General features: G+C 47.3%; 1 protein-coding gene across 1 annotated transcript in view; it reads left to right on the top strand.

Annotated features, from left to right (window-relative positions):
- The window catches only part of DUSP10 (dual specificity phosphatase 10), a 25262-nt gene extending 12863 nt beyond the window's left edge, over window positions 1-12399 (top strand). The window contains exons 2-3 of the mRNA XM_009637156.2: window positions 7078-7455; window positions 11106-12399. Of these exons, the coding sequence (XP_009635451.1) occupies window positions 7078-7455; window positions 11106-11371 (644 nt within the window). The 3' untranslated portion in view covers window positions 11372-12399. The remainder of the gene's footprint in view (window positions 1-7077; window positions 7456-11105) is intronic.
- The last annotated feature ends 459 nt before the right edge of the window (window positions 12400-12858 follow it).

Consider the following 12858-nt stretch of genomic DNA (forward strand, 5'->3'; position numbering starts at 1 on the left):
CCTGTATGGAAGCAAGCAGGCTGATTGGATTTGCTGCTAAAAGCCAACCTCTGTGGGCCGGGGGGTGGTGTCCCTTGGAGTGCCTCTGTGTTGGAGTTCTTAGGTTCCCCTTGCATGGGAAAGGACTCCTACCGTAGGCCTGTGACTGTGGGACAAGCCACCGCCTCCAAATAAGCCCAGACAGCTTCAGCCCTCTGTAAACCTGTCCTGGGAAGGTCAGCACAAGGGAAGTGATGCTACCTACCTGCTGAAGCTAGTGGGACTGCAGCGTGAGCCAAAGGGTAGGAATATGTGACCATGAGGGGGGGAAAAAAAAATAAACAAGCATAGTGCTCAAAGAAAATTGCATCATCCCCCTCGAGCATGGTGCTACACTCCACAGCGTGCCCTGCTGTGGTACAGGAGCAGCCCGAACACCGGCAGTAAAGTGGGGGTGGCTCAGCACCCGCGTGCCGCCCTGCAGCAGCACCTCCGGGCACTGCTGGTGGCATGGCACAGGGATGGCCCTGGCGCCCTGACCCCCCCGCCTGGGTGGGGAAGGGGTGCAGCACCAGGTGGGTGAAGCAGCTGGCAGTACCTGGCCTCTATTTTTACATGCCAGAGTCAAGTTTGCTTAACCTTGAGGCATCCTGCACTTTGAATCAACTTGACACAAAGTCATCTGTCCATTAATAACACAGGAGCAGTTTAATTGTTGTCTTAGTGGAAAAATACATGAGACTGTCATCAGCTGTTGCTTCTGGCAGTGCTTTTCTGCAGTAATGTAAATAAATGAGGTCACAGGTTTAAAGGAACAGGCTGTACTTGCACAAATTCAAAGCGTCATCTTAAACAGATATGCACCAATTGTCTGAATATCTCTGTCCTGTGCCCCAAATGATAGCTGTAACATTTTGACCTTAAACACTCAAACGCAGCCGCAGGGGCTTGGTTTGCTGTGTCTGTACTGACGGGGCACATGCTGAGTGGGTGTTTTAAAACTTGGCTTCGTTCCCGAGCGAGTGAAGCTTTTGGTGGCTGGAGCCCTGGTATTGCTGAATCTTCTGCTGCTCCTCCTGCCCGAGAGCCCAGCGACTGAAGAAGAGGGGAAGTTACAGGCTGAACATCTCTTCTGCTGATACTTCACAGCGACCTGGGATTTCTGCTCTTGCTGCGCATGTGCATGTGTGTGTTGGCTTTATTTTTGAGATGGCTTTGTGGTATTGTAATCGAGGATGAGCGGATCCAGAAATCCGCCTGGACAGCTTTGAAAGCTGTATAAAAGGTCTGTTTGTCTCCCCGGGACCACGTGTTCTGTCTAAATGTGGATCCCGCATCTGCAGTCTGTCATGTATAAAAATATGTTCCTGTTTGTAATCGTAGTGGGAACACCCAGTACCTGCCACGCTCAGAACAAAGTATGGCCATGCCGATGAGGTAATGCAAAGGTATTGCTTTATGGTGAGTGTATTTCATGGTAACCACTGCTCTATAAGCTCTCTCACTAAAGGGGGAACAAGGTCACTTCCTCCCTTTACTGTGGGGTAAGAGCCTGTTTCCAGATAGGAAACGTATTGCAAACCTACCAAAAAATACTGTAAACCCACATCCTAGTTTGTATAGTCACACAGCCATAGAGCAGCAGTGATGGGGCCAAAGTCACAGAGAAGCAGGGCAGGTGTTCCTGTGCTACTTGTACTTTAATGCTCAGTCTTCTCTTAAAAAAAAAAAAAAAATCACTTGTATAAAATGTGTGCAGGTAAGGTTTGTTTCCTCTTGCTTTCCTTGAAGATGATTTTTTTTTTTTCTATTGCAATGTCATGGTCCCTTGTAAAAGCTGGTTGCCTAGTTCCTGCCACACCTTTTGTGCCTGTTTTGCATCGTATTTGCCCTCTTCTGATGGCAAATGACAGACACCATGTTTGGTATGGTTTTTTTTTTTTTATGCGAACACCATGCTGCTTGTCTTTTTGTATTTGTTCAGATCTGCTCTGGCTCCTGTGCAGCTGCTCACCTGGCATCATAGCACTGGTGCAAGCCCCGGGCTTCTGGGTGGCTTCAGAGCTGGGAAATCTGTGTGCAGCTGCTGCCCAGGCGCTGCTTGGCGGGGGATTTTGAGGAGCATTAAGTGAGATGTTTATGGGCAGATGGCTGCAAAAAACTTGAACAAACAAGTATGAATAGCTGGAGCATGTATGGTGCTGACTTGAGACTTCCTAAAAGTTTTGAGGTCTTGGACAATCCAAAGTCTGTTGTCGCTCACTAACTGTTCTGGCAGGGCAGGAAGATGTCATGCAGTGATAACTGCAAAAATATCTGGCTCTTCCATCAGTGGCGAGCAAGAGGCCTCTGACTGCTGCTGTGTTTCATGGGATTGCAGGCAAGGCCGTCTGCCATGAAGGGTCCTGCTTCACTGATTCATTTCCTTATAGAAGAAATACCTTGGGTTCCTCAATGTGCTGGGCATCCTTGTGTGTTCATCTTCATTTGGATTTGGGTCGGTTCAGTCCCCTCTGAAAGTCTGCCCGGCAGCTCTTCTGGAGCAGAGTGTGCACAAAAGGATTTGGGCTGTTGTCAGCATCCATGGCATGGGCTGCATCAAACTGGCTGGGTGGTTCAGGCTTTTTGCCTTCCTTTGGTTATTAAAGCTATGTGGTATGTTTAAAGCTCAAAAGAGACGAGGTTACAAGCATGATGTTCTGTAGAAGTGAACATCGGTGGCTTATCTAGCTGCTGGCGTTTTGGTTTGTCACTGAAGGTGGCTCCACAGCTGAGTCCAGGCTTCGTGGGTGGTGTTCAATCTGCACTGCTGTGCATGCTAATGGTCTGTCCTGGTGGTGGATATATTGCATTGCCTCTCTGCTTAGGCTGCCTGCATATGATGAAGGCTTTTTGCAGGTTGCAAACAGCAGCTGAAAAGCTGCCTTTAAAAGGCACTTTACTTTTGTGCTAGTGAGGGGTTTCTGCCAGGTTGTGCTTCTCCTCCACATCCCTGTTAGTGCCCTCTGTAATGCTTCCTTCGTGCCCTATCTTTGGGAAGGCTTCAGCAGCTTCAACCACAAAACAGCTTCTGTTACAACCACAAGTGGAGTCTCTGCATCCATGCCTTGAGCTTGCTCATGATCTGGAGTTGCTGTCAGTAGCAGTCATATGTTTTGGTCCTTGTTGAGTTTAACGAAATTAACTCTTAGACCAGGCTTGCAGTAACTATGTGTTGGCCTCCTCTCCGGGTACAGCCTCTTCTCTCCTGCTTCCTCTCCCCCACCACACAAAGATTTAAAATGCTGAAATAGCAGCTGTTTGACAAAGGAATGCAGATGCGCCTGTATACCCTGTACATTGTATTTACCTTCATGTAGAAAGTCCATCCCACTTCAGCTCTTTCTGACTGGTCGTAATGAACTTTGCATGGACTTTTTTGGGGAAGTAGTCTCAAATTTTAGAAAAAAAAATGGGCATCACGCATGCATGAGCTCCACTTAAATTACACTAGTGCTTCATAAATCAGCTGTGAGCAAGGATTGTGTGTGGTGAGCGTGGGGGGAGTGGATTAAGGGAACAGCACTCGTGAGGTCTCTGGATCCTGTTTTGGGACCTGCATGACTCGTATGGCAGTGCAGGTCCAAGCTAAGCTCTTCCTCTTGGCTTTAGAGTTCAGCTTCCCTCCATGACTCTATCTTGCTGCATCCTTTCTGGGTACCAGTGTTCTTGTCCAGCCCTCCCTTGCTCGTGTGTCTGAGCCAGCTCAGGTTAGCAATCCTCTCCCCAGTAATGCGTTGTTTCAGGGACATTTGCTTTGAGAGTTGCTCGGGTATGGTACTTTAAATATTGCTTGAACTGACTTTTTTTAACTCTGTACCCACATGAGGGAAGAGAACAAGGAGAAGGGGGGGATGTGGACTGACATTGGGAAAGGTGACCTCTTCACTGGAACATGTCAAAAAAGAAATTGTGGGTGAAGCTATTGTATGTTTGGCTGCTCCACTTGTTTGGGCATCTTCCACATGGTATATCTGGGATCACCTTCCCATCCTCTGGCCTGATGCTCCTGCTGGGGTGGTGGGGATTGCCCTGCACCTCTTGCTCTCTTCTGGGTACAGTGATAACAGAGGGGCTCTGCATAACATAATGGTCTCTTGTAGTCTTCTCCCCATTCTCATCTGCTGGACTGAAGCTCGCAGTGAGGATGAGTTGGTAACAGGAGTAATAGTGTCTTCTGGCCAACAGGGCAAGTGGAGGCCCCAAAAGGAGGGCATAGATAGTGAGGAAAGAGCTTGCTCGAGCCTCTCCAAATCTTCCTGTATTTTACAGGACGGCTGTTGAAGCAGGATGGTGTCTGCCACACCAGCCGTGTTCGCACCTGAGTGATGATGCAATGGGATCCTACCTCTGCCTATGGCCTCTTAACTCCCAGGAGGCTGCAGGAGAGGTGGAAAATGAGCATTGACTCATGGAGTCGCTAATGCAGCTTATTCTTCAGGGATTTTCTTGGGAATCCCAGCATGCTCAGGTTATTGTTCAAACAGCATTATTTAAGCTGAATGGATTGCTTGCCTATGCAGAAGGATGGGAATGGGGGTTTAGGGCTTATTTGGACCAGACTCTACGCTGGGGCTGTTGGTTTGGATGAGACTTCAAACATCTTCAGCTTGGGGACCTTGTTTGTTTTCCTGAGCCAACTAAGAAGACTTTTCAGACCCTGTCAAGGCCAGGTGTTGCAGTTGGCAGTCAAGCTCAGATTTTTGTCCTTGCTCTCCCCTCTTATCACAACTTGCTGTGAGTAGAGATCTTTAAGGCAGATCTGTTTGCTCTGTGTCCTGTAAACAGCAGAAACACTGAAGACAAGCATGCTCTGGGAAAGTGAGTTACTAGCAGCATGTGAAGAACAGAAATCTGGATGTTAAAAAGGGCACTTGTATTAGAGGAGCTCGGATTGTTGTGACCTGGTCTGTGTACCTTCGGCCCATCACATACTGCACAGGGCACCAAGATGGGCCCTGGAGGGGTCCCGCCGTGCGGGTAGAGGCGTGTGGGCATTTGGAGTTGCAGCACTTGAGATGCAGGCGTGGAAGCCCTTTGCTGTATCTAATCCAGAGCTGGTGTGGCAGCGTGTTTTGCTCTGGTTTAAAAATGTCCTTTGCCAGATCACTGTCAAAGAGCATGGAAAAGACAAATAGACAAATAATGTCTTTTTTTTTTTTAAAAAAAAAAAAAAACAACAAACAAACCCAAACAAAAAAAGATTAGTAGGATGGTGACATTCAGCATTTATTTTGGCTAGTGTAGTTCTTTCGAGTAACTTCAGTGTAGCTTTCCCCCCTCCTGGGTGTGTGTGGGTGGTGGTTTGGTTTTTTTTTTTTTGGCTTGCATTTAACAAAGTGCAATTGAATCGGAACACTTGGCCCGTCTCAGTGCGGTGCATGACTCCAAGTATCCTGGTACAACGTAAACGTGTGCTTTTGCAGGCAAGGTTGAGGGGGAGGGATATATCATTGCATTTCTCCTCTTTCCGCCTTTTTCTTTCGGAGGAGCCACCTGTTAGCATTACATCAGCGGCTCCCAGGAACGCTGCCTCCTACCAAAGGCCTTACACAAAGTAGTTCTTCTTGTATTGTTTGCGCTCAAAGAGCTGATGTCATGCCAGCTGATGTCATTGTGTGCTTTGTGTAATCGCTATGGAAACCGGGCAGGTGGGGAGCCTGGGGCTGATGTAATTGCCGAATGAGGTGCAGAAAGAAGGTCTGCTTTTCTCGCTCCAGTTCTGCGGAGCTGCCTTCCTGAGGGGAGAGGAAAAAAAAAAGGGGGGGGGGAATGCTGCTTGAATAAGCCAGCAAAATGTGCAGTAGAGCCAGTAGAGGCGCAAGCCAAAAGAAATTACTCCTCCCTCCCCCCCTCGGATCCATTTCCCAATCCATATTAATGTCCTAAAAATAACTCTTGCTAGATATTTTCAGGCAATTGGGGCAGAAAAAGGAGAACTGTTCACCACATGTTAAGTGGGCACCTCGGCTGCAGTTAGGTTACGAGGAGTGGTGTTTTCTTTCGTTTGGCCACACAAATGCATATGTACTGCTCCCCAGAGCGATGTTGGTGTGAGCTGCACCCACCCCTCCCCGCAGCCTTCTCTTCTCCAGGCTGAACAAGCTTTACCTGTCCACAGCAGATTTGCCTGCCAGGAGACCTGATTGTGGCCTTTCAGTACTTAAAGGGGGCCTGTAGGAAAGATGGGGAAGATCTTTTCAGTAGGGCCAGCTGTGACAGGACAAGGGGTAATGGTTTTAAACTAAACCAGGGTAGGTTCAGACTGGCTAAAAGGAAGAAATTCTTTACAATGAGGGTGGTGAAACACTGGCAGGGGTTGCCCAGAGAGGTAGTGGAGGCCCCATCCCTGGAAGCATTCAAGGCCAGGTTGGACGGGGCTGTGAGCAACCTGATCTAGTTAGCGGTGTCCCTGCTCCCTGCAGGGGGGTTGGACTGGATGACCTCTAGGGGTCCCTTCCAACCCAAAACATTCTATGATTCTAAAAGACTGTCCCGGCTAGCTCACTGCTGTCCTTTGGTGTGCTCCTAGCCCGTTTGCTCATAGTTTTGGTGATGTTTTCCTTCTTGAGGAAAAATGCCTTTTGTCTTAATAATAGAATCATAGAATGTTTGGGTTGGAAGGGACCCCTAGAGGTCATCCAGTCCAACCCCCCTGCAGGAGCAGGGACACCGCTAACTAGGTCAGGCTGCTCAGAGCCCCGTCCAACCTGGTCTTGAATGTTTCCAGGGATGGGGCCTCCACCCCCTGCTTTTGCTTCCTCCTATGGGCTCGCAGGTGAGGCAGCCCCCGGAGCACTGATGTTGCAGCGGTGCTTGTGAGCCTGTTCCTTGGCACAGTCAGCCTCATGGAGGGGAGGACAATGCGTGCTGCTGATTCATGCCACCCTTGCCGTTGGTGGCCATGCCCAGCATTGGTCACCATGACAGTGGTGGTGGAGACAGTAGAGCCAGCTCCAGTCCTGGTGGCCCCAGTGTGCACTCCAAAGAAAGGTGGGTTCAAAGCATTGCCAACCTCAGGGTGTCTAACCAAAATATCTGCTTGGTCTCTCTTCCCAGGAGGACTCAGCGGTTTCAAGCAGAACCACGAAAACCTCTGCGATAACTCCCTCCAGCTGCAAGAGTGCCCGGAGGGGGGAGGAGGGGGCGGCGCATCCGCTGTGCCCCCCACGCTACCTCAGTCCATCCCCACCACGCCGGACATCGAGAATGCTGAGCTCACCCCCATCCTGCCCTTCCTCTTCCTCGGAAACGAGCACGATGCTCAGGACTTGGAGAAAATGCAGAGGATGAACATAGGCTATGTAATCAATGTGACCACCCACCTGCCCCTGTACCATTACGAGAAAGGCATGTTCAACTACAAGCGGCTCCCGGCCACTGACAGCAACAAGCAGAATCTCAGGCAGTATTTTGAAGAGGCTTTTGAGTTCATTGGTAATTACCCTTGACTAGAAATACTCCTGTTTTGGTTTTTTTTTTACCTGTTGTAAGAATCTAGACTGAGTTTTATGCTTGGCTAGCTACCCTGAAGGCTGTGTAAGGCCATATTTACTCTTGTTTAGGTTGTCAGAAATGCTGAGCACCTCATGCTTCTACTCATTCTCATCTCTGGCATATCCAGTTCAGTAGCCCAGGGGTACAATTTCTACCCATTGATAGTGATGTCTACCTCCAGGCTTCCAAATTCAGGAATCCCCAGAAAACTGAGACTTCTGTCATCCACTCTTCTTGATACCTTTGCGTTCCAAGTTTCCACAGTGGCTTCCAGCCAATTTTTCATAGTAACTATTCTTAATGATGGCTGAGTCTTTCCTAACTTAACTTTGTGAGAAGACTGACAAACTTTCACACTTCCCTTGTTCTAAGATGAGGTTTATACAGAGTATATGTGCAGATGAGTGGATTGGGATGAAAGCTTGTATTAATAAGCCTCTAAACCTTGTAGGCTGTGTGAGAGCATTAACCACCGACATCCAGCTTGTTGGGGAGGTTGCTGAAGAAGTGACCCAGCAATGTTACCCATGTTGCTCTGAACCTCTGTACCATCCACACACAATAACCCTCAGCCAAGTTCAGGGGTACATTCAGCTCTGGTTGGTCATCTAGGCTAAAGCATCGTCAAGCAAGATGGGCCAGTGAGGACATTAGCACCTGATCCTGAAAGCTTTTGAGGACCTTCCCTTGCCCCTCTAAATGTCTCTGTGGGCACAGCTTTTACAGCATAGTGAATGTCCACTTGTGCTTCCTCAGCACAAGTACGTGTCCTGAGAGGTTTTCTTGGCTATGCTGGGGGGACCACTGACACACATAATTTTATTTTCTTGTGCTGAGGCTGGGCTAATCTCTTTACCAGTGCTTCAGGCTCCATGCTGGAGGACTTGATGAAGGAAGTGTGCTTCTGTGCTGTGTCACGGTTTAGGCCCTTAGCTGTCCCCATGCTGAAGTGGGTGCAGAGCCATCTTCCTCCCTGCCCTCAAACCATCAGTGTTTATGGCCCTGTAGTCAGGGTGTGGTTACATGGCTCCTGAAACTCAAGCCTGCTTGTGCTGGCTCTGTGGAGGTGCTCTGGGGCTTGGCAAGGATTGGGCCACAGTTGTGGGACTGGGTCCTGGGGCAGGAGGTCCAAGCTCAGCATATTTTTCTGAGCCCACCTCCCCCTGCCGTACGCCTGGGCAGAGGCTCGCTGCTCTGAAGCCGACAGTGTGTCAGCCTGCTCTGGCTGTGTTTTGGTTACAGGGGGTCGTTGTGTGCTGGTGCGTGCAGCTTGTAGCCGTGCTACATTGGTGAAGGTGAATGGGCAAATTGCTGCTGCCGCTGCTGTTCAGATGGTGTGCTGCATTAGAGTTCGAGTCTTACCCCTTAGAGCTTCCACCAGGAGCCCTTGGGCTTGGCTTCCACAGCGTAGAGGAGCAAAGGATCTCTGCTTAAACCCAAATTTTCCCTAGTGTTCCTAACCCAACCCTGGCTCTACCACTAGTGCTGTCAGCTCCCCAGACTGATTACTATGTGCATGGGAAGGTGAACACCCATTTTTGGGTGAAGGGAAGCCCTTTCTGAAGGCAGGGGAGAAGGAACCTTGCTTTGATCCTTTGGGAAGAAAAGTTGGGTCAAGAAATCCAGTAAAACCTTACACTTTGAATTCAACAAGATGGAGAGATGCAATGGTCTAAGCTTACATGAACTAACTGCAAAGCTCTGTTGAGGTCCCCTGAGGTTCGGAGGGAGATCTCTGCACCCAGCATCCCTATGAGCTGCAGGATTAGAGCTCTCTGAACCACTAAAAGGTAGTGCAGAGAAAGCAGCCTTGCTCTGAAAAGGTTTGGAAAGTGTTTCAGACCCCATTTTACTTTCTTTTTTAATAAATACAGCTTGAGGGTCTGTCTTTGCTTTTAATAAACAAATATTTCTCCATTGGGAGTTTTTTTCCATAGCAAACTTAGCCAGCTGGGGAAGTAACTACTCAAAGCTTTCCCTTCCTCAGGGTAAACTTTAAATTGCATTTGAGAAGATTTGGAAATGTTTAAACAGAAGCTTACTGGCCTCTGTTTCTTTAAATATGTCTTGAAAAAAACACAACCAAACCCAGGTTTAGCTAAGACTAAAGCCATAGGAAGTGAAATCATCAAAAACTCTCTGGGAAAGCGTGTCAAAATGTGTTAGAGTTTCAGCTTTCTGAAACACTAACTGGCAAAAATGTCCGGAGGGAAGCTGGCTTCATCTATGCTTTCACAATACAGGTTGAACATGTGGGGTAGGATGAACAGCACTCTTAGTGGGGTTAGACTCATGCCAAAACTCGGAAACTAAATTCATGCTCCTCCTGCGGGTTAAAACAGAAGAAATAGGTTGAAGTATCACATCTTGAAAGTTTTACCTCCTGTTCTAAAAGCAAGCTGTGGGAGATGAGGATGGTATGGTAGTGACTCCCCTCTGGTGTCCTATTAGCATGTGGTTCCAGGGGCTGTGCCCTCCCTAAATCCTGCCCAGGTTGCATCCCTCTAAGTGATGTATCTTGGTGGAGACTGTGTGTGTGTGATTGACTGTCGTTCCCCTCCCTCCCCACCACTCCTGGTGAGAAGCTTGAGGCAGGACGGGGGGGTAGCATTCAGCTGAATGTGATGTTGTGCTCAAATCGTGCAGAGATGGGGATGACAAATCCCTTTTTCTCACTGCTGAAGGTGACCAAGTTGAAGCAGGGAGAGCTTGGCATGCAGGAAGTGAGGAGGCACAATTTGAGGTCTCTTACCACTGGAGTCTTGCTGGGGTATCAACTGGATCCAGCTCTTGCAGGGACACCGCAGCGGAGTGCCACATTTAAGCTCATTTCAAGAGTAGCTTTGTAAAAGCCTCAAAGAATAGAATCATAAAATTGTTTAGGTTGAAAAAGACCTTTAAGGTCACCAAGTCCAACAGTTAACCTAACCCTGCCATCCCACCACTAAACCATGACCCTAAGCACCTTGTCTGCCCGGCTTTTAAATACCTCCAAGAATGGGGACTCAACCACTTCCCTGGGCAGCCCATTCCAGGGCCTGACAATCCTTTCTGTGAAGAAATTTTTCCTAATGTCCAACCTAAACCTGCCCTGGTGCAACTTCAGACCATTTCCCCTCGTAGGGCTTTGAAACAGATGTACTGCTACAAATTGAATCTGAAAATACCTGTTTTTTTGAAAAGGTGGTGTCCTGCTTTGAAAGACAGGGAGGTTGAGATGCCGACGTAACACGGTGGCGTTGTGACGGAGGTGGAGATGGAGCCTGAGTTGCCTCGTCATGGGTCTTGACCTCCTAAACAAACGCTCCCTGGCAGTGCATGTGAGCAGCACGGAAGCGTCTCAGTGTGCAGTTTGTCTAATAAAGAGATAAAAGTGAGCGTGAGGGTTTTCAGTGTGAGATTGGCCTGTGTGTTTCCCATTCAGTAACTTGGAAACCCTGAAGGAAGATGGACTGGAGGGGAGGAGATGCTGCTGTGCTTGTAATCAAATAAAGGGATTCTTCACGTTAAGTTACTCTTAATTGCAGCAAGCGTTTTCTAATATACAAACTGGCAAAAATCTTACTTTATTCTGTCTTTCTCCTTTCCAGAGGAAGCTCATCAGTGTGGAAAAGGTCTCCTCATCCACTGCCAGGCTGGTGTCTCCCGATCTGCCACCATAGTTATCGCGTACTTAATGAAGCACACACGCATGACCATGACGGATGCCTATAAATTCGTAAAAGGCAAGCGACCAATCATTTCCCCTAACCTTAACTTTATGGGGCAGTTACTGGAGTTCGAAGAAGATCTAAACAACGGCGTTACACCACGAATCCTCACACCAAAGCTGATCGGCGTAGAGACTGTCGTGTGACAGCAAAGCTGCGAGGAGGTGGTCGATGAAGGGGTTAACCTGATTTGGGGCAGCGACGGGTGGGTTGTGGGTTTTTCTTTTTAGTTTTCAAGGGGGGTTTTGTGGCAAACCTTTTGTGAATAAAAACCTTTTTTTGTAAGGAAAGGTTTTTAAAAGAGATCAAGAACTTCGCCGTGTTTGGGATGCTGTTGTGATTTCCTTCCCAGGCACTGGCAGAGCAGGGAGGCTTTGGAACAAAAGGAGAACTTTTTAAAATCAAAACAAGAAGAAGAAATACTGGGCTTTTTTTTTTTTTTTTCTTTTTATTTTTCCCTCCTCTCCAGCTATTTGTAGAGTTTATGGCTAAGTAGTCTGTGCAGGTTCATAGACTGAAGAAACCTAAGTTGAAGATGAAACACAAACAACCAAAACAAAGCAGGAAAAAAACCTCCCTGAAACATAAGGGCCTTCGTTCTGCAAAGGCTTTGCTAAAGATAACCTAGCTAAATGCTCACCGATGCAAAGGAAATCGGAGCAGCTTAAAAAGGCTGCAAGGCACTTTTCACACTCCTGACTCAAGAAGAAGAAAAAAAAAGTTTATTTAGCGTGTTTCATGTTCCAGTTCTATTTTTCTATTTTGGGGTGTAAGGTTTTAACAGTAAGGGACTTTGATCATTCTATGCCATATGCCTTCACTGGCTTCTTGTGCAATAATAATTTGGGGTTTGTTTTGAGTGTTCAAACCGATTAGAGTTGGCTGCCTGCTAATAATAAGATGATAATTTTTAAAGTCTAATAGTGCAACGGCAGCCGGCTTGGTTCAGAAAGGATAAATGAGAGCAATTATTTCGTTCCTTTATATGATTTTGATCCTGGTTACAGTGCCATAAACCTTGTTACATATGTATATCAGAATGTACAAAAATCGAGAACGAGCAAAGTTTATTTAAAAATATTTTTCGCACAAAATACTGGTGTGTTTCAGTTGTCTATGTAAAAAAAATTTGATTATAAAACAAAAAATCTTTTGGAAAATGTGTGTCCTTTTATTTCTTTAGCAATTTTCCATTTTCTTTCTACAGGATGGGTTTTTGTTCTGGTCTTTTTGTTTCGGTTTGTTGTTGTTGTTGTGGTGGTATACATCTCCCTTTGACAAAACTGGTATCTCTTGTTTGGCATCTCCTCTTCAGCGTTTCATTCCTGGCCTCTGCTGGTAGAACACGCTTTCTTTATTTTTTACTGTACTCTGGCATCCTTCAATTTCTGTAACCGGCTTTCTCTCTCCTGGAAGTACATCAGTTTTGGAGCTGTTCAGCTGAATTAGCACTGCTGGCGAGGGCTCTTTGGGACAGACCTGTTATTTCTACAGCTCAGTAGCCATTTGGAAAAATGAGAAATAAACATTCTCTGCTGATTCCTTTTCAGTGCTTCCTGCGATTAGCTTATCTTCAGTGTTATAAAACTGTCCGGTTTCTAGAAACACGTCGGTCTCTTGTGTGCTTTTCCCT

The sequence above is a fragment of the Egretta garzetta genome, unplaced genomic scaffold (genome assembly GCF_000687185.1).
Source record: "Egretta garzetta isolate BGI_Z169 unplaced genomic scaffold, ASM68718v1 scaffold130, whole genome shotgun sequence".
Lineage (NCBI taxonomy): Eukaryota > Metazoa > Chordata > Aves > Pelecaniformes > Ardeidae > Egretta > Egretta garzetta.